Below are 22,508 nucleotides of genomic sequence, written 5' to 3'. Positions count from 1 at the left end.
CCGTGGGGAAACACTTCACTGTATAAATGTCCGAGGAGGATAATAATTTGAGAAACTGTATTTATCACCTCATGGCTCAGATTTAATTTAAGATTTCATTTCTCAAGAGCAAAACAAGTAAACAGAAACAAATCAACAGCACCTTATGAGACCTAAGGTTTAAACGTATGGCTAACAAGGGGACCAGGTGACCTCTGCACTGAGGAGTACACTGACACCCATTGTTCAACTGAAGAAGAATAACTAAGGGGAAGAAGCCTTTATTATCACCACACATACATTACAGCACAGTGGAATTGTTTTCATCGTATATCCCAGCTGAGAAAGTTGGGGTCAGAGCACAGGGGTAGCTATGATACAGCGCCCCTGGAGGCCTTGCTCAATTGCCCAACAGTGGAGCTTGGTGGTGCTGGAGCTTAAACCCCAATCAACAACCCACAGCATTAACCACTGCCCCCAAAATTGGACTGGACTAGTATGAATACTGTCACTATCTCAAGAACCTTGAACCAAATTCACGGTCATCCCACACAATATGAGCTTATCAGATGCTGCCATATATCATTCAGTCCCTAATGACCATGAACATATTTGGGCATCTGAGCTGTTGGCGCCTTCCAAACATTTCTCTCGCACTCCTTGGCAGAATATTTTCTGTATAATGACAATGCTACCAAAAATAAAATTCTCATTTTCAATGACGCATCTTCAGCCTCTCCCCTCCATCTGGTTTAAAATCTCCCTTAATAAAGGCCTGAGAATCCCAAACTTCCACAGCTACAAAAATCCATAACACAGTAATCCCCCGCTATATCGCGGTTCATTTATCACGGTCCCGATATATCGCGGATTTTTATTTGGAACATAACTAATTTTTTTCACGGATTTTCCCGGTATATCGCGGTATCCGCAAACCTTATAGTGAACTGTTTTTATGTTGAAATAAGGTAATTTATTAATAAAAATATAATTATTAATTACAAAATATAAACATTAATTGAAAATGAAGTGAAATGTTAATAAGAACATGTAGCATTGTTTAGGAACGCGCGGTGCGGGGATGCTGAAAATCTAAATACAGCACGGCTGGAGGAACGAGTCTGGCCAATCGGAATGCCCCATTCATTTAATCATGGTTGTGATTGGCTGCTGGCTATGCGTGCAGTTGGGGAAAGGGAAGCAGAATTCTCCAGTATCCCAGTTTTTTGCGTGTCACTGTCCCAAGTGTTTGGTGGTGTTCTGTGTACGCTGTATTTTTATGGTTTTTCTGCAAGCCCTATTATGTCGCCCAAACGCTCTGCACCTTCTGAGGAACATACATACATACAGTACTCACTATAAATGGGATATTTCTATGAATTTACCCAAAATTTATCTCGCAATATGCTTGCAAATGTTTTCTGTGTGTGTCTAAAGAGTGTGGAAGGCCAATTTACGGCTTAAACAATAAAAAATCAAAGCATTTGGGGGTGGCGTCCGTGTATCGCGGATTTTCGTTTATCACGGGTGGGTAATCCTACGATACACTGGGGATTACTGTACACCAATTCATGATCATAAGGATAGAATGAGCACTACTTAAGGAAATTAAGTCGAGTTATACTATTTATCAGCCTTGTACTCAAACACCATCTCTCCTTTGAGCTGCGAGGCTTCAGAAAATGATGTTTTTTTTATTTTTAGTAAGTGAACATGGTGCATATTGAATCAGTGATTCCTGGTTTTTGTGGCTTTTGTGATTCAGACCTCGAAATAGCGGACTCCGCGTCCTGACTACTGAACTACAGTGCTGATTGAGACGCATCCTATGCCTTATTCAACTTTATACAATGAACTCCACAGAATAAACTAAAGAAGGCAAGATTTGAGCATGGTGTTCTCAAATCTGTACACTTCACACACCCCAGACAACGACATATGGTGCTGAATATCCATTAAACATTTTTGGCAACAAATCACTAGTCAGTTATCCCTCCTGCTGGATCACTCCATCCCTGTGAAAGGAGTACAGCTCTGTGAAACTGCAGAACAGCAACGAAATAATCCACTTTAAGATTAAAAATCTGTCTGCATTCATTCAAAACAAACCTTACTCATCATTTACAGACATAAGGGACTCACTTAACCTTTTATTATTTTATTTTTATCGCATCTTGTTGTGTGTTGCATATCCTAGTGTTGATTTTGTTTTCACTTTCATGCATATCCTCCATCTTTACTCATTCCTCCTAACGCTAAGCCTCAACGGTCTTGGGGTGAGGTGCTTAGTTTCGGGCCCAGGATATGATACTAATTTGTAATGAGTTGTGCAGATAGCATTCAAGGCTGTGTTTGGAAAGCACTATAAGTTGGGACCTGGTCCAAATATTCTCAACTGCTCAGTATAACAAATAGGCTTTTGTGAATGATTTATATACTTTTTTTTCTAAATCAGACAGGAAAATTTCCAGCAAAGTTTAAGGAGAGAGTGTTGATCTAATCTAATATAATATGATTTTAGCCTCCTGTCTGTCACAGTTTAGACTTATTTCAAGCCTAAAGCAGGGATTTGATCACGTACGACATATCCAAGCAATTAAGTTTGAACATGAAAAAATTATAATAATAATAATTATTAATAAGTCATAACCATGCGCTTTTTTGACAGATGAAAAGCTTTAGAGGGGTTTCTGTGTTTTTTGCGCCTTGTCTGTCATTCAGGCATGAAACATAGATCATAAGAATTATTGTTGTTGTATGAAGAAGCATGATTAATGCTCAGAACGCATTTGTTTTTTTTTTTTGTTTGACGCACATCACAGTCAGGAGGGAAAAGGGAAAGGAGGCAAAAAAAACGAACACAACATTTATTTCATCTAGTCTATGAATTCTATTTAAATTATTTATTTATTGAGGCAGCATGATTTGAATAAGAATGATTATTGGGGTTTTATGCCACTGAATTCCCTTTTTTTTTTTTCAATTAAATATTGGTGGGCTCCACTGTATAAACCCGATAATAAAAAAAGACCATCACTGTCAGCATGCTGCTCTGGATGTCTGAAACCATCCGATTTAGATTTGTTCCTTTATTGCTCAGTAGTGAATATGATTCAGCCGTAAACAAACAATCAACATGGAGTTAAAGCCTCTAGGCATTTCCATTACTGCAGTCATCAACTGTGTGTGTGTGTGTGGAGAGAGGAAGCGATCACATATAAGAACAAAAATTGACTAGCAAATGAGCTCTGCAGTACTGCCAGTGTGGAGACACACACACACGTATGCTATTAAACAGCTAAAAGAATACATAGTACAACTTTTGTTGCTAGGTGTGTGTGTGTGTGTGTGTGCGCATTCAGCAATCCAAAATCTCATGCGCCATCTCATCTAGTTCCAGTCAGCAGTTATTTGTGCATGCAGTGAAAGCTAGTGCTGATGCACTGTATTGCCAAACGTTTTGAATTCAGGTGTTGTTTTTCAGGGGTTGGGCTCGGCCCCTTGGTTCCAGTGAAAGGAACTCTTAATGCTTCAGCATACCAAGACATTTTGGACAATTTCATGCTCCCAACTTTGTGGGAACAGTTTGGGGATGACCCCTTCCTGTTCCAACATGACTGCACACCAGTGCACAAAGCAAGGTCCATAAAGACATGGATGAGCGAGTTTGGTGTGGAGGAACTTGACTGGCCTGCACAGAGTCCTGACCTCAACCTGATAGGACACCTTTGGGATGAATTCGAGCGGAGACTGCGAGCCCTTTCAAAACTGTGATTTCAAACTTGCTCATCCATGAAAATGGTCATCCCCAAACTGTTCCCACAAAGTTGGGAGCATGAAATTGTCCAAAATGTCTTGGTATGCTGAAGAGTTCCTTTCACTGGAGCTAAGGGGCCGAGCCCAACACCTGAATTCAATGATTTGGAGGGGCGTCCCAAAACTTTTGGCAAAAAAGTGTGTTAGAGAGAACGGGAGAGGACTGAAACCTAATCTCAGGCAATGTGTAATATATTACTAATATATAAGGGAAGAACAGTGCATCACATTAGAACTGATCAACACCATATGATAAAAATGATGTTCCAAACATACTTAACGACAAAAAAACCCGTTTCATTCAAAACCAACAAACACTAAGCTTTTTCAATTCAATTCAATTAGTGCTTTTAACAGTGGACATTGTCTCAAAGCAGCTTTACAGAAACATAGAAAAAAAAATTCTAATGTTTAAAGTTGTTACTGTTTATCCCTTATATTTATCCCTAATGAGCAAGCCTGAGGTGACCGTGGTGAGGAAAAACTCCTCATTTGGGTGACACTGGACAGTAAATAATGTCCTTTCTACAACAGTTTATAGTCATGATGAATTGTGCAACCAAGAGGTCTTGAGGAACTAATAGTTTGGTATGGTTTCAGAGTTCATTATAGACTTAGCTCTAATTCCTGCCAAAAGCTGACTGATTTGCATCAAAGACAATGTGACTTTCATTTCTGTCATCTGTCCTTTTTCATGTCATTTGTTCCTGGACGCTTTGGATAATGTGCACATAGTCTGTCCACTTTCACTTTCTCCTTAAAAGGCATTGGGCAAAAATTCAAATATCAGCCCCGTTGCACACCTGACCTGATCTTGTGCCTGTTTTACTCGTTGCATGACTCTATAGTTTAGACTAGAAAGTAATCATCCCCAGCCTCCTTTTTTCTTCATCATTCTGTAATTTTCCTACGCTCCTTTTGTGGTGCTGTTGCACTTGGTTCCACAAAAGTTCAAACCAGTCCAGCGTAGGAGATTTCTCAGCACCTGTGTGTGAGAGATTTACAGGACATTTGCTTGAGCCACATTAAGAAAGAAAAAAGTTTCCATTTGTTTACTAAGGGCTTAGATTAGCAGTATCCCGTCATACCCAATCAGTGAAAGTACCTAATACAGATGTCCAAAAAGTTAGTAGTTTTAATTATTATTGTTATGGATTGGTAAAGAATTAATGCTTACGCTTGCCTCGTACACCGAGTTGTTCGCTCTTGCTTTATTTGGGTTTTATTTCATGTCTAAGCAGTCCTCGATTCCGTGACTTCTTCATCTTTTAACACCTCATTACATTCCCACTGTCATGATAATAAATACACTGTTTTATCAAACACTGCTTGATATGCTTCGTTCGGATTTATCTGCATTGGGACACACGTTATTTCTGAAATCTGTCAAACTGATGCCAGGTCCATCCATCACATTTTCAATGCCACTCAGCTACCACCTGCCTTCACCAGAGACCTCATCAGGGGTCAAGACAGATCAGTGGATGAAATATGAATGGGATACGCCTAATAAAAATGAGCCAATTGCCTCGGAGTTGTTTCTTTCACTGGGTTTTTTTTTCCTGTAATAAAACTTTCATGGATTTGAAATGAAGTTAGATGTTAATCCATAACTTTATTTCAGCAGTGTGATTATTGAATAGCGTATGAACGCATAAATGCATTTTTTGGACATCTCAGCATTGACCAAGGTGCTTTTTATAGGCAGTATCTATAAACTGACAACTTTGATTTAATGGAAAACTAAAGCCCCCAATAAGTTGCATAAGTATTTGCCCCCTTGGTCAATACTTGGTAGAACCACCTTGGGTTGCATATTCTCAGGAACGGGTCTCTATAAGCTTTGCACATCTGGATCCTGATATCTTTTGAGCAAATTACATGGAAAGCATTGCTGAACAGCAAAGTTCAAGCCTTTCTCAGTTGGATTGAGCTCTAGGCTTTGAGTGGGCTGTGAAACACTTACAAGTTTTGGAAGCAAGTTTTCTTCAAGGATTGCCCTGAATTCTGGTTCCATCCATCCTTCCATCAACTCTAACCAGTTTCCCTGTCCCTGCTGATGAAAAGCATACACCGTGATGCTCCCACCACCATGCTTCACTGTGCGAATGGTGTTTTAAAGAGTGCTGAGCAGAGCTGGCTTTCAGACAAATGTAGAGCTTTGTGCCAAGGCCATTAAGTTGAAATTGTGTCTCATCAGACCTGAGAACTCTTTTTCCAAAAGGATTTTTTTGTTTGTTTCACCCAAATAATGACTTTCTTCTTGGCAATCGTCCATAAAGCACAGGGTCTGTAATGAACAGCTTCTCATCTTTAAGATGCGGCTCTCTTCAGCAGCTTCAGAGCTTACCCTTATCCACTTGGTCCGCTTCTCAGGCTAATGCTGCCCTTACTCGATAACTGAGAGATAAATGAATGTCCTCCTCTAGGTTTTTGTTTAGTAGGGGATCTAACAATGCTCTGCAGGATGTTTAAACTTTGTATGCAAGGCATCGCAGCTTGCTCCACAGGAAAAAATTGCTTACAGGTCTCTTCCCACTTAAGCAGACAAGAGCCTGGTATTGAATAGAAATAACTACAGTGCCAAGGTCAAGAAGAGGACAGATTTGTCTATAAAGACATTATTAGCTTCAGTGGTTCTCTTGCACAGTAAAACAGACAGATGTTGCTACTGCTGTTATTGGGTTCTGTGGTGTTTGTGCCATTTGTGCTCTCATTTGTATCAGTTGGCTGTTTTTTTGTTATGCTGTTAGTGATATGAATTGGGGAATTCACACATTCACAGCAAGTGGCTAGTTGCTGTACTGTGAAGTTGCCAGTAGGGCCTTCCTACTACTGGTTGCCATAGTAGTAATGTTTATCACTAAAATGAATCATTCTGGAGGTTGGTGTTTGTGTATAAAATTCCCCAGTTTATCCACATCTGTATCATATTGTGGTGAATTCACCATAGCAGACCATGGGGCTCGGAAGTAGTGTTCATCAGGAATGTTTTATTGGAGATCAGAACACACTGTGAAGGCACTGTAATCATCGAGTCCAGTGAAAAGGCACGGCACATACTTTGCCGTTTTAAAGGCCTTGAGTGGGCAGGCCTTGAGTGGGCAGGCCTTGAGTGGGCAGGCCTTGAAGGTGTGACAATACAAAAGCCTAGAGGTGATACTCTTAAACAAAGCAGTGAAACCTCCAGAGTCGACCATCAAGTGTCAGCTAGTTCACAGTTCCTGATCACCGTCTGCTTTTTGATCACCAGTTGGTGGTGAGAGCTGGGATATGTAAATAATTATTCAAAGAGAATTGTATGTTAGAATAGATTTTAGAGTGACCTCAAGATATGGTTTCCTATAATGTCATATATGAGATGAAGCAGAAGCCGTGTGTGATGTTTACTATGGATCACCTGTGCCCCACTCACTCTCTTCACTCCCGTTGGTGTTGGTGTACAGAGTCTCTTAATATATACGTAATGTGGAACTTGTCTCAACTTTGCTGGACACGCCCACATTTAGTGACCAATCGTTATTATTGTTATTGTTTTTATTAGCCTGCAAGCTGACTGGCTTATCAGGATTATTATTATTATTATTATTATTATTATTATTATCAATAATAATAATAATATAATAATAAATATAATAATAATTATTAATAATAATATATATAATCACACTTACTCTCCCAACACATACATATATTTCAAAATGGATTAAACAGATAAATGTATAGAAATAAATTTGAGAATTTTAATAAAACTTATTGCTGCTGTTTCTTATATATTCTTATATTTACTGTTCTATAGTCATGTCTCATCAGTTTTCCCTCTCTGTGTTCTCTCCGTCTGTCTCCGCCCCTCAGGAGTGTCTCTCAGCGCGTTGCCGATGTATCTGGGCGAAATCTCTCCGCGGCAGTACCGCGGCTCCATCGGTCAGTTTAACTCCGTCTTCATCTGTCTCGGAGTTTTCAGCGGACAGCTGTTCGGCCTTCCCGAGATATTCGGCCATGTGAGTGTCTGCAGCCTCTATTTACTGTAACAGGAAGTTGCTGGTGCTCTCTGTCTTTCACTGCTTTGTGTCTTGCAATGAATACAGTAATGTAAGGACAGATGGTGCAACACTTTATTAAAGAATCACCTTCATGGCATGTAGTTAGATGCAAACGGACCAAATGATGGATATTCTCTGCCTTAGTTATATTTGTATGTAATTTGTATCCCACAATGCAGCAAAGAACATCATGAAATTTTCTTTTCCACATTTTGCTTTTACAGTAATAGCATGCAGTCCCAAAGAGGCCCCTCAATTCCAGATTGGTGCATATGATTGACCTGAAAAACAAGAACAGCCCCAATTAAGTAGAGAGATCTATTGCCATTCTGAAGGCCAGCACTATTTTGTTCCATATTTAACACAAAATATATTTTCCTTCGGCCCCTTCAGGATAGCACGATTTTGTGAAAATTAAGCAGGGCCTGAGATATTCTGAGGAACTTGCAGCTTTTCAAAATGAAGCCAGGTTTTTTTCCGCAGATCTGGGCCGAAGCATGTCACTTGACGTCACCACAGCAGTCATTCAGCCAAAGTGCTCTTCCATACACGAGTACAGCCTGACCGTGATTACATATGCGTCTACGCTGGTAGGAGGTTTAAAAAAAAAAAATCATGTTCTTGCGCTTCAAGTAGCTTTATGAAAATAAAAAGGCACAAAAATCTCAAGTTGCGTCACAAAGTTTTCAAAAAGCTTGACTTTATACTTTTATAACTTACAGCTTCTAAACAGTTCCAGTGGATCACAGTAGAGTTCTTTCATTTTTTTGGTTTTAATATTTTTATTGAATTTTCAGTATACATATACAAAACATTTAACAAACCCCCAGCCCTTACCAACAAAACCCTAGAGTAGCACTCATGCTGTCCATTAAATCCAGAATAAAATAGGAAAAAAATAATATAATAATAATAAAATTTAATTAAATTAATTAAAAAAAAGGGAGAAGGGGTTCAATAATAATTATCTAAAATGGTCAACATAATCAATGAAAGGGCGCCGCATCTTAAAGAAGTTATTTTCCGATCCTCTTAATGAGTACAATGAGAGACAATGTGTGTGGGTGGGAGAGGATCCCTCCATTTTAACAGGATGGCTCTAGGTGCCAACAGAGAAGAAAAGGCAAGGATTTTGCGCGTTGACGCCGACGGCCATTCCTCCCTTGGAGCAACTCCAAATAATGCCACTAGAGGTTCTGGATCTAATCTGTGTTGAAGAACCAGCGAGAGTGTGTTAAATATCGATCCCCACTCTAATTTTGGACATGTCCCGAACATATGGATTAAAGTACCCTCAGCACACTGACATCTATTGCACAAGGAGCTAGTACCAGGAAACATTTGAGCTAATTTAAGTTTGGATATATGAGCTCAGTGTACTACTCCGAACTGAATGGGAGAGTGCCGAGCACACATAGATGATGAATGGACCTGCTTAAGAATACAGTTCCAAGTGTCATCCGCCAAGGTCTTCCTCCCAAGCTCTCTTAATGTTATCTAAGAAGGAAGATGCCTGATTATTCATTAAATTATAAATAATGGAAATTGAGCCCTTAGCTAGTATATTACATCATAGGATATTATATCACATGAAAGGTAACTATCTAAAGGATTTTCAGGAGGCATCACAGGAAAATCCGAAAGAAGTGACTTAACATAATCTCTTAGTTGCAGATCAGATTTAATAAGACCAAAATGAGACACTAACTGTTTGAAAGAAGCAAATAAATGATCAGTAAATAAATCTTTAAAGCATTTTATCCCCTTGTCAGACCAACAACTCCTAAATGACCCATCCTGCATTGAAGGCAAGAAGAGAATTAGGGCTAAGAAGAGAAGGATCCTTAAAAACAAATGATTTCCTATACTGGGTCCATATCCTCAACAAGTATTTAACCACTGGGCACTCGACAGAAGTGTAAGAAGTTAACTGCAATTTGGTTGCTAGAAGTGCTGGAAGGGAAATTTGCTAGAGGAGTTTCATTTTTTTATAATAAATTTTTGATGAGCTCCTCATCTTTTTGATGAGGTTCCATTGGTCCAGTCCATGCTGCTGTCACAAAGGAAAACCGCTCTATCCACAAGACACACTGTTAACAGGAACGCTGAAGTAAAAATGATGCAACCACAGTCATATTTGGTGTATTTGTGCCTTCGAGCAATGTTGACCATTTCCTCACACATCCTGCTGCTGTGGTGAAGTAATACTGTAATCCTCATTGGAGCTCATGCATGTCTGGTTTGGCTCTTCGGCCACCGGTGCATTGAGTGAAGGAATCCACCCGTCACTCCTGGAGCTTCATCATGAGAACGGACATGATCTCATGGAGGATCTTAAATGCTTTATGGAGGAAAGACAGTTTTGCTCTGTTTGTAGCTCCACGATTTGCCCCTCACTGTGCTGTATTCACAGTCAATTTCAGCAATGATCCTCTCCCAGTGACAAGAAATGGCTCTTGATTGCAGGCCAGATGGCATGTAGGCCACATAGTGAGCCATCTAGTAGGTCTCTGTCTCGGTACAGCCTGATATTCTGCTTCTGTTAATGCAGAAGAGTTTTCAGGTTTTCTTTTGCACTAGACTTTACTCTTCAGTTCCAGCTTTGGTATCTGACTGAAAGTGTGGAGCCATGTGAAGCCACTGAAAATAAATAATGTTATGTTGGAATGTTCATCACTCGACGTCATCGGCATTTCCAGTACGTGTGCAGTTACGGATGCTGCTTTAGTCAGACCACATGACGTTTCTTTTTTGGGTCTGGAGCTCTAGCTTTTACATTTACATACAGCTTTTAATTGCTCTTGCAATTACAGCCAAATGACTGTGGCTCCATGCTAGAAATCTTCTCTGGCAGAAGATCATCTTTAGGCTCCATTAGAGCCTACAGTAGAGCCTACAAATAAGTCTATAGACTTGGACAGCGATTTTCAAAAAGCGTTTTTCTTATGTGACTCACACCTGCTGTGTCGTTTTATCGTCATATTCACCTCTGCGTGAAATGAAAAAAAGCAAATACGGCACATACTGCAGAAAGCTCTCACCCTTAAAACGTTGCTTTTCTTTTCTTCACGGTCGTGTTTTTCTTTAAAATCTGACTAGGCTAATGTGACTACCTTGTTAGCTAAGGATTTCTGTGGTGTGGCCTGACGTGTGTTTCACTGGGTTTGAGTGAAGCCTCACACAGCCCTTTCATGACAGGCTTCAGTACTTTCTTCACAGCCGCAGCCACTGGATGAAAGTCCGATTTGGTCACTGCACCCCTGGGACAGTTCCTTCATCTAGCAGACTTTCTATTCTTTCATCTAGCACACTTTGTGTTTAACACGTGCAAATTGGCTTGTATGGATCCTCATAAGGGCAGTCCTTTTTGTTTCGATGTAAACACTGAATAATTCAGAGATGTTCTTGAAACATGTGCTTAAAGGCCGGGGTTTTTTTCTTCTTCCTATTTTTCCAAGGGCTTCTTTAACTCACTGACTTTCAGTAGCCACTTTATTCTGATTAACATGCCGGTGGTGGATCTGGAGCATATCCCAAGGAACGCTGGACGTGAGGCAGAAACACACCCCGGATGAGACGCCTTTCCACCGACAGAACATTCTACACCCAGGATGATGATAGTTCCTGCGTCTCATCTCGTTTTGAGTTAATGGGATTCGGATTAAACACATTAGATCCCACTGACCAGTTAAACGGATTACCACAAGAGCTTGATGATACATGCGAGTTTGTTCAGCATGTGATTTCCACCAAAAGAAACTCTCTTTGAGAGTCACAGTTTTAACGTATGGAACGATATTATAATCCGGGAGTTTCAGGTGTTATATGAGAGAGAGAGAATGAGTGAGTGTGATGGTGACAGAGAGAGAGAGAGACAGACAGACAGACAGAGAGAGAGAGTGTGGTGGAGACCGAGAGAGAGACAGACAGAGAGAAAGAGAGAGAGACAGACAGAGAGAGAGAGTGTGATGGAGACCGAGAGAGAGATGGATAGAAGAGATAGATAGAGAGAGGGACAGATAAAGAAAGAGAGAGAGAGGGACAGACAAAGAAAGAGAGAGAGACAGACAGCGAGATAGACAGAGAGAGACAGACACAGAGATAGACAGAGAGAGACAGACACAGAGATAGACAGAGAGAGACAGACACAGAGACAGACAGAGAGATAGAGAGACACACATTACTTATCTCTTATACCTTTAAATTTCCCATTGGGATGAATAAAGTATCTATCTATCTGTCTTTCTATCTATCTGTCTATCTATCCATCTATCTATCTAGATATACAGATAGTTAGAGAGAGAGAGAGTGAGTGAGTGTGATAGAGACAGAGAGAGAGAGAGACAGACAGACAGAGAGAGAGAGTGTGATGGAGACCGAGAGAGAGAGAGAGAGAGAGACAGACAGACAGACAGACAGAGGGAAAGAGAGAGAGAGAGACAGACAGAGAGAGAGTGTGTGTGATGGAGACAGAGAGAGAGATGGATAGAAGAGATAGATAGAGAGAGGGACAGATAAAGAAAGAGAGAGAGAGGGACAGACAAAGAAAGAGAGAGAGAGAGACAGACAGAGAGATAGACAGAGAGAGACAGACACAGAGATAGACAGAGAGAGACAGACACAGACATAGACAGAGAGATAGACAGAGAGAGACAGACAGAGAGATAGAGAGACACACATTACTTATCTCTTATACCTTTAAATTTCCCATTGGGATGAATAAAGTATCTATCTATCTGTCTTTCTATCTATCTGTCTATCTATCCATCTATCTATCTAGATATACAGATAGTTAGAGAGAGAGAGAGAGAGAGAGATAGAGGAAAGGTGATAGAGAGAGACTCTTGCATAGGGAGCAAAGATTTATCATTATTATTATAAAGCAGGTGATGTCAGGAGCTGTGTGTGTGTGTAGGTGCTCTTCCCATTCCTATTTTATAATCCCATCTCCAGTTTATTGACATTAGGTGGCTGGTTTCCGTGGTGATGTACTTTTTACTGTTCTGTATTTATTTTTTATTATTAGCCACCATTCCCCGGGGCGCTCGCTCCCTGTTCTTACGGTTTTCTGATTATTATTTTTTTACTCCTCACCTCTATTCATCATTGCTAAAGTCATTCCTTCACGTTTCCTGACACCTGTTACTCACTTTAGTTATTCCTTTCTTTAATTCAATTGTCTTTTAGTTGCTCTAGATTAAATGTCTTCATTGTAAGAGAGAAGAGTGCTCTCTCTCTCTCTCTCTCTCTCTCTCGCTTTAATTTTTTCTCTGTATGTCTGTCTTTAGGACTCGGTGTTTATTTTTGTTTCTCCCATCATGGTATCTATTATCATGCCTTGAGGATCATCTGTCAAAGAACTGTATTGTAAATATTAGGTAATATTAATGTCCCCAGAGAGGAATAGTAGCTCTTTATCCCTCTCTCTCTCTCTCTCTCTCTCTCACACACACACACACACACACACAGTCAAACAGTCAGCATCGCGTATAATGTGAGTTCCGAGTGTGTATCTGTGTGTGCGAGAGCCATATTAAACCCGCTCACACTGAGTGCTCTGCATTACTGAACGCTTCATAAACACACTGCAGGAGATAATCAAACGTAATCTCGTTTCACAAGAGTGTGTGTTTCCGTTCACTCAGACCCCATTTTCCAGTTCACACACACACACACAGTTAATCTCGGCATTACGTGTTACGAGATTAATTAGTGTTGGCACAAATACACCCTGAATCAGAGAGGAAGGATGAGAGAGACACAGCCGCCAACAGACAGATTTAAGAGGCAGAGAGACAGAAAAGTTGACTCATGTCTGCTTTTAGTGTTTAGTGTCTTCATGATGATAGTTTGATATCGTATAGATTTTTGCTGTGCGATTCCAGGGAACCAGGTTTATTACTGTGTTATAAAGGGATCTCAAGCTGGACCTTATTGCTGTGTATTAGTGTGTTGTAGATGCATATAATTAGTAGTATGATTAAAGGGGGTTATTGTGTGTGTTATTATATGTTTGTATGTATGTATATATATATATATATATGTGTGTGTTATGAGTGCTTAATTAGATGTTTGTGGTGTGTTACACAAACCGGTTGGTGTTTTATTGTGTTGTGTTATGAGCATTGTGGTCTATGTGTGTTGTGCAGGTGAACAGATGGAACTTCCTGTTTGCCTTTATCGCTGTTCCTGCCATTCTGCAGTTGTGCGTTTTGCCGTTTTTGCCGGAGAGTCCGCGATTCCTGCTGATGGAGCGCAGAGATGAAGCTCGAGCTGAAAAGGGTACATTATGATCTCTATTATAACCATCATCACAGACGTCCCATCACCATTGACACCTAGATTACTCTGTTGTCATCACTATTATAACCATCAATACCGTCACCGTCATCCTCACCATTATAATCATCGTCATCCTATACTATCTTGACCATCATTGGCATCGCTGTCACTGTCATCATCATCATAACCATCACCATCATTACTGTCACCATCAGTCGCTGTCATCATCATCATTATAACCATCACCATCATCATTACTGTCACCATCAGTCGCTGTCATCATCATCATTATAACCATCACCATCATCATCGCTGTCACTGTCATCATCAGTATTATAACCATCATCATTATAACCATCACCATCATCATCACGGTCACCGTCACTGCCATCACCATTATAACCGTCATCACTGTCACCATCAATCACTGTTATCACCATTATAACCATCACCACCGTCATCACTGTCAGTATCAGTCACTGTTATCATCACCATTATAACCGTCATCACTGTCAGTATCAGTCACTGTTATCATCACCATTATAACCATCACCACCGTCATCACTGTCAGTATCAGTCACTGTTATCATCACCATTATAACCGTCATCACTGTCAGTATCAGTCACTGTTATCATCACCATTATAACCATCACCACCGTCATCACTGTCACCATCAGTCACTGTTATCACCATTATAACCATCACCACCGTCATCACTGTCAGTATCAGTCACTGTTATCATCACCATTATAACCGTCATCACTGTCAGTATCAGTCACTGTTATCATCACCATTATAACCGTCATCACTGTCAGTATCAGTCACTGTTATCATCACCATTATAACCGTCATCACTGTCAGTATCAGTCACTGTTATCATCACCATTATAACCGTCATCACTGTCAGTATCAGTCACTGTTATCATCACCATTATAACTGTCATCACTGTCAGTATCAGTCACTGTTATCATCACCATTATAATCATCGTCATCACTGTCACCATCAGTCGCTGTCATCATCATCATTATAACCATCACCATCATCATCGCTGTCACTGTCATCATCACTATTATAACCATCATCATTATAACCATCACCATCACTGTCACCATCAGTCACTGTTATCATCATTATAATCATCATCACTGTCAGTATCAGTCACTGTTATCATCAGCATTATAACCGTCATCACTGTCACCATCAGTCACTGTTATCATCATTATAACCATCGTCATCACTGTCACCATCAGTCACTGTTATCATCACCATTATAACCGTCATCACTGTCACCATCAGTCACTGTTATCATCATTATAATCATCATCACTGTCAGTATCAGTCACTGTTATCATCATTATAACCATCGTCATCACTGTCACCATCAGTCACTGTTATCATCACCATTATAATCATCGTCATCACTGTCACCATCAGTCACTGTTATCATCACCATTATAATCATCGTCATCACTGTCACCATCAGTCACTGTTATCATCACCATTATAATCATCGTCATCACTGTCACCATCAGTCAGTTATCATCACCATTATAATCATCGTCATCACTGTCACCATCAGTCACTGTTATCATCATTATAACCATCGTCATCACTGTCACCATCAGTCACTGTTATCATCACCATTATAATCATCGTCATCACTGTCACCATCAGTCACTGTTATCATCATTATAACCATCTTCATCACTGTCACCATCAGTCACTGTTATCATCACCATTATAATCATCGTCATCACTGTCACCATCAGTCACTGTTATCATCACCATTATAATCATCGTCATCACTGTCACCATCAGTCACTGTTATCATCACCATTATAACCATCGTCATCACTGTCACCATCAGTCACTGTTATCATCACCATTATAATCATCACTGTCAGTATCAGTCACTGTTATCATCACCATTATAATCATCGTCATCACTGTCAGTATCAGTCACTGTTATCACCATTATAATCATCGTCATCACTGTCAGTATCAGTCACTGTTATCATCACCATTATAATCATCGTCATCACTGTCAGTATCAGTCACTGTTATCATCACCATTATAATCGTCATCACTGTCACCATCAGTCACTGTTATCATCACCATTATAATCGTCATCACTGTCACCATCAGTCACTGTTATCATCATTATAACCATCGTCATCACTGTCACCATCAGTCACTGTTATCATCACCATTATAATCGTCATCACTGTCACCATCAGTCACTGTTATCATCACCATTATAATCATCGTCATCACTGTCAGTATCAGTCACTGTTATCATCACCATTATAATCATCGTCATCACTGTCAGTATCAGTCACTGTTATCATCACCATTATAATCATCGTCATCACTGTCACCATCAGTCACTGTTATCATCACCATTATAATCATCGTCATCACTGTCAGTATCAGTCACTGTTATCATCACCATTATAATCATCGTCATCACTGTCAGTATCAGTCACTGTTATCATCACCATTATAATCATCGTCATCACTGTCAGTATCAGTCACTGTTATCATCACCATTATAATCATCGTCATCACTGTCACCATCAGTCACTGTTATCATCACCATTATAATCATCGTCATCACTGTCACCATCAGTCACTGTTATCATCACCATTATAATCATCGTCATCACTGTCAGTATCAGTCACTGTTATCATCACCATTATAATCATCGTCATCACTGTCACCATCAGTCACTGTTATCATCACCATTATAACCATCGTCATCACTGTCAGTATCAGTCACTGTTATCATCACCATTATAATCATCGTCATCACTGTCAGTATCAGTCACTGTTATCATCACCATTATAATCGTCATCACTGTCACCATCAGTCACTGTTATCATCACCATTATAACCATCGTCATCACTGTCACCATCAGTCACTGTTATCATCACCATTATAATCATCGTCATCACTGTCAGTATCAGTCACTGTTATCATCACCATTATAATCATCGTCATCACTGTCACCATCAGTCACTGTTATCATCACCATTATAATCATCGTCATCACTGTCACCATCACTCACTGTTATCATCACCATTATAATCATCGTCATCACTGTCAGTATCAGTCACTGTTATCATCACCATTATAATCATCATCACTGTCACCATGTCACTGTTATCATCACCATTATAACCATCGTCATCACTGTCAGTATCAGTCACTGTTATCATCACCATTATAATCATCGTCATCACTGTCAGTATCAGTCACTGTTATCATCACCATTATAATCATCGTCATCACTGTCAGTATCAGTCACTGTTATCATCACCATTATAATCATCGTCATCACTGTCAGTATCAGTCACTGTTATCATCACCATTATAATCATCGTCATCACTGTCACCATCAGTCACTGTTATCATCACCATTATAATCATCGTCATCACTGTCACCATCAGTCACTGTTATCATCACCATTATAATCATCGTCATCACTGTCACCATCAGTCACTGTTATCATCACCATTATAATCATCGTCATCACTGTCAGTATCAGTCACTGTTATCATCACCATTATAATCATCGTCATCACTGTCAGTATCAGTCACTGTTATCATCACCATTATAATCATCGTCATCACTGTCAGTATCAGTCACTGTTATCATCACCATTATAATCATCGTCATCACTGTCACCATCAGTCACTGTTATCATCACCATTATAATCATCGTCATCACTGTCACCATCAGTCACTGTTATCATCACCATTATAATCATCGTCATCACTGTCACCATCAGTCACTGTTATCATTATAACCATCGTCATCACTGTCACCATCAGTCACTGTTATCATCACCATTATAATCATCGTCATCACTGTCAGTATCAGTCACTGTTATCATCACCATTATAATCATCGTCATCACTGTCAGTATCAGTCACTGTTATCATCACCATTATAATCATCGTCATCACTGTCACCATCAGTCACTGTTATCATCACCATTATAATCATCGTCATCACTGTTAGTATCAGTCACTGTTATCATCACCATTATAACCATCGTCATCACTGTCAGTATCAGTCACTGTTATCATCACCATTATAATCATCGTCATCACTGTCAGTATCAGTCACTGTTATCATCACCATTATAATCATCGTCATCACTGTCACCATGTCACTGTTATCATCACCATTATAATCATCGTCATCACTGTCACCATCAGTCACTGTTATCATCACCATTATAATCATCGTCATCACTGTCACCATCAGTCACTGTTATCATCACCATTATAACCATCGTCATCACTGTCACCATCAGTCACTGTTATCATCACCATTATAACCATCGTCATCACTGTCACCATCAGTCACTGTTATCATCACCATTATAATCATCATCACTGTCAGTATCAGTCACTGTTATCATCACCATTATAATCATCGTCATCACTGTCACCATCAGTCACTGTTATCATCACCATTATAATCATCGTCATCACTGTTAGTATCAGTCACTGTTATCATCACCATTATAATCATCGTCATCACTGTCACCATCAGTCACTGTTATCATCACCATTATAATCATCGTCATCACTGTCAGTATCAGTCACTGTTATCATCACCATTATAATCATCGTCATCACTGTCACCATCAGTCACTGTTATCATCACCATTATAATCATCGTCATCACTGTCAGTATCAGTCACTGTTATCATCACCATTATAATCATCGTCATCACTGTCACCATGTCACTGTTATCATCACCATTATAATCATCGTCATCACTGTTAGTATCAGTCACTGTTATCATCACCATTATAATCATCGTCATCACTGTCACCATCACTCACTGTTATCATCACCATTATAATCATCGTCATCACTGTCAGTATCAGTCACTGTTATCATCACCATTATAATCATCGTCATCACTGTCACCATCACTCACTGTTATCATCACCATTATAATCATCGTCATCACTGTCAGTATCAGTCACTGTTATCATCACCATTATAATCATCGTCATCACTGTCAGTATCAGTCACTGTTATCATCACCATTATAATCATCGTCATCACTGTCACCATCAGTCACTGTTATCATCACCATTATAATCATCGTCATCACTGTCACCATGTCACTGTTATCATCACCATTATAATCATCGTCATCACTGTTAGTATCAGTCACTGTTATCATCACCATTATAATCATCGTCATCACTGTCACCATCAGTCACTGTTATCATCACCATTATAATCATCGTCATCACTGTCACCATCAGTCACTGTTATCATCACCATTATAATCATCGTCATCACTGTTAGTATCAGTCACTGTTATCATCACCATTATAATCATCGTCATCACTGTCACCATCACTCACTGTTATCATCACCATTATAATCATCGTCATCACTGTCAGTATCAGTCACTGTTATCATCACCATTATAATCATCGTCATCACTGTCAGTATCAGTCACTGTTATCCTCACCATTATAATCATCGTCATCACTGTCACCATCAGTCACTGTTATCATCACCATTATAATCATCGTCATCACTGTCACCATCAGTCACTGTTATCATCACCATTATAATCATCGTCATCACTGTCAGTATCAGTCACTGTTATCATCACCATTATAATCATCGTCATCACTGTCAGTATCAGTCACTGTTATCATCACCATTATAATCATCGTCATCACTGTCACCATCAGTCACTGTTATCACCATTATAATCATCACCACCGTCATCACTGTCACCATCAGTCACTGTTATCATCACCATTATAATCGTCATCACTGTCACCATCAGTCACTGTTATCATCACCATTATAATCATCGTCATCACTGTCACCATCAGTCACTGTTATCATCACCATTATAATCATCGTCATCACTGTCAGTATCAGTCACTGTTATCATCACCATTATAATCATCGTCATCACTGTCAGTATCAGTCACTGTTATCATCACCATTATAATCATCGTCATCACTGTCAGTATCAGTCACTGTTATCATCACCATTATAATCATCGTCATCACTGTCAGTATCAGTCACTGTTATCATCACCATTATAATCATCGTCATCACTGTCACCATCAGTCACTGTTATCATCACCATTATAATCATCGTCATCACTGTCAGTATCAGTCACTGTTATCATCACCATTATAATCATCGTCATCACTGTCAGTATCAGTCACTGTTATCATCACCATTATAATCATCGTCATCACTGTCAGTATCAGTCACTGTTATCATCACCATTATAATCATCGTCATCACTGTCAGTATCAGTCACTGTTATCATCACCATTATAACCATCGTCATCACTGTCACCATCAGTCACTGTTATCATCACCATTATAATCATCGTCATCACTGTCAGTATCAGTCACTGTTATCATCACCATTATAATCATCGTCATCACTGTCACCATCAGTCACTGTTATCATCACCATTATAATCGTCATCACTGTCACCATCAGTCACTGTTATCATCACCATTATAATCATCGTCATCACTGTCACCATCAGTCACTGTTATCATCACCATTATAATCATCGTCATCACTGTCACCATCAGTCACTGTTATCATCACCATTATAATCATCGTCATCACTGTCAGTATCAGTCACTGTTATCATCACCATTATAATCATCGTCATCACTGTCACCATCAGTCACTGTTATCATCACCATTATAATCATCGTCATCACTGTCACCATCAGTCACTGTTATCATTATAACCATCTTCATCACTGTCACCATCAGTCACTGTTATCATCACCATTATAATCATCGTCATCACTGTCACCATGTCACTGTTATCATCACCATTATAATCATCGTCATCACTGTCACCATCAGTCACTGTTATCATCACCATTATAATCATCGTCATCACTGTCAGTATCAGTCACTGTTATCATCACCATTATAACCATCGTCATCACTGTCAGTATCAGTCACTGTTATCATCACCATTATAATCATCGTCATCACTGTCAGTATCAGTCACTGTTATCATCACCATTATAATCGTCATCACTGTCAGTATCAGTCACTGTTATCACCATTATAATCATCACCACCGTCATCACTGTCACCATCAGTCACTGTTATCATCACCATTATAATCGTCATCACTGTCAGTATCAGTCACTGTTATCATCATTATAATCGTCATCACTGTCAGTATCAGTCACTGTTATCATCACCATTATAATCATCGTCATCACTGTCACCATCAGTCACTGTTATCATCACCATTATAACCATCGTCATCACTGTCACCATCAGTCACTGTTATCATCACCATTATAATCATCACCACCATCATCACTGTCACCAGTCACTGTCATAAACATTATAATCATCGTCATCACTGTCACCATAAGTCACTGTTATCATCACCATTATAACCATCACCACCATCATCGCTGTCACCATCAGTCACTGTTATCATCACCATTATAATCATCGTCATCACTGTCACCATCAGTCACTGTTATCATCACCATTATAATCATCACCACCATCATCACTGTCACCAGTCACTGTCATCATCATCATCACCGTCATCACTGTCACCATCAGTCACTGTCATCACCATTATAACCATCACCACTGTCATCACTGTCGACATCAGTCACTGTCATCACCACTGTCATTGCTGTCACTGTCATCAGCATCATTATAAACATCACACCGTCATCACTGTCACCATCTGTCACTGTCATCATCATTATAACCATCACCACTGTCATCACTGTCACCATCAGTCAGTCATTATCACCATTATAACCATCACCACCATCATCATCACTGTCACCATAAGTCACTGTCATAAACATTATAACCATCAACACCGTCATCACTGTCACCATAAGTCACTGTCATAAACATTATAATCATCACCACCATCATCACTGTCACCATAAAGTCACTGTCATCACCATTATAATTATCACCACCATCATCACTGTCACCATAAGTCACTGTCATAAACATTATAACCATCACCACCATCATCACTGTCACCATCAGTCACCGTCATCATCATAACCATCACCACCATCATCACTGTCACCATCAGTCACCGTCATCATCATAACCATCACCACCATCATCACTGTCACCATCAGTCACCGTCATCATCATAACCATCACCACCATCATCACTGTCACCATAAGTCACTGTCATAAACATTATAATCATCACCACCATCACTGTCACCATAAGTCACTGTCATAAACATTATAATCATCACCACCATCACTGTCACCATAAGTCACTGTCATCATCATTATAACCATCACCACCATCATCACTGTCACCATCAGT

At 39.6% G+C, this 22,508-nt stretch overlaps 1 protein-coding gene across 7 annotated transcripts in view; it reads left to right on the top strand.

The window, feature by feature from the left end:
• The window catches only part of slc2a9l2 (solute carrier family 2 member 9, like 2), a 118,979-nt gene that overhangs the window by 37,928 nt on the left and 58,543 nt on the right, over positions 1-22,508 (top strand). For all 7 annotated transcript variants that reach the window (XM_058376604.1, XM_058376564.1, XM_058376584.1 and 4 more), the window contains 2 exons: positions 7,651-7,796; positions 13,988-14,120. In XM_058376604.1, the coding sequence (XP_058232587.1) occupies positions 7,651-7,796; positions 13,988-14,120 (279 nt within the window). The remainder of the gene's footprint in view (positions 1-7,650; positions 7,797-13,987; positions 14,121-22,508) is intronic.

The sequence above is a fragment of the Hemibagrus wyckioides genome, linkage group LG02 (assembly GCF_019097595.1).
Source record: "Hemibagrus wyckioides isolate EC202008001 linkage group LG02, SWU_Hwy_1.0, whole genome shotgun sequence".
Classification (NCBI taxonomy): Eukaryota; Metazoa; Chordata; class Actinopteri; order Siluriformes; family Bagridae; genus Hemibagrus; species Hemibagrus wyckioides.
Note: the sequence above shows the minus strand (reverse complement) of the source record. Positions and strands in the feature narration are given on the sequence as shown.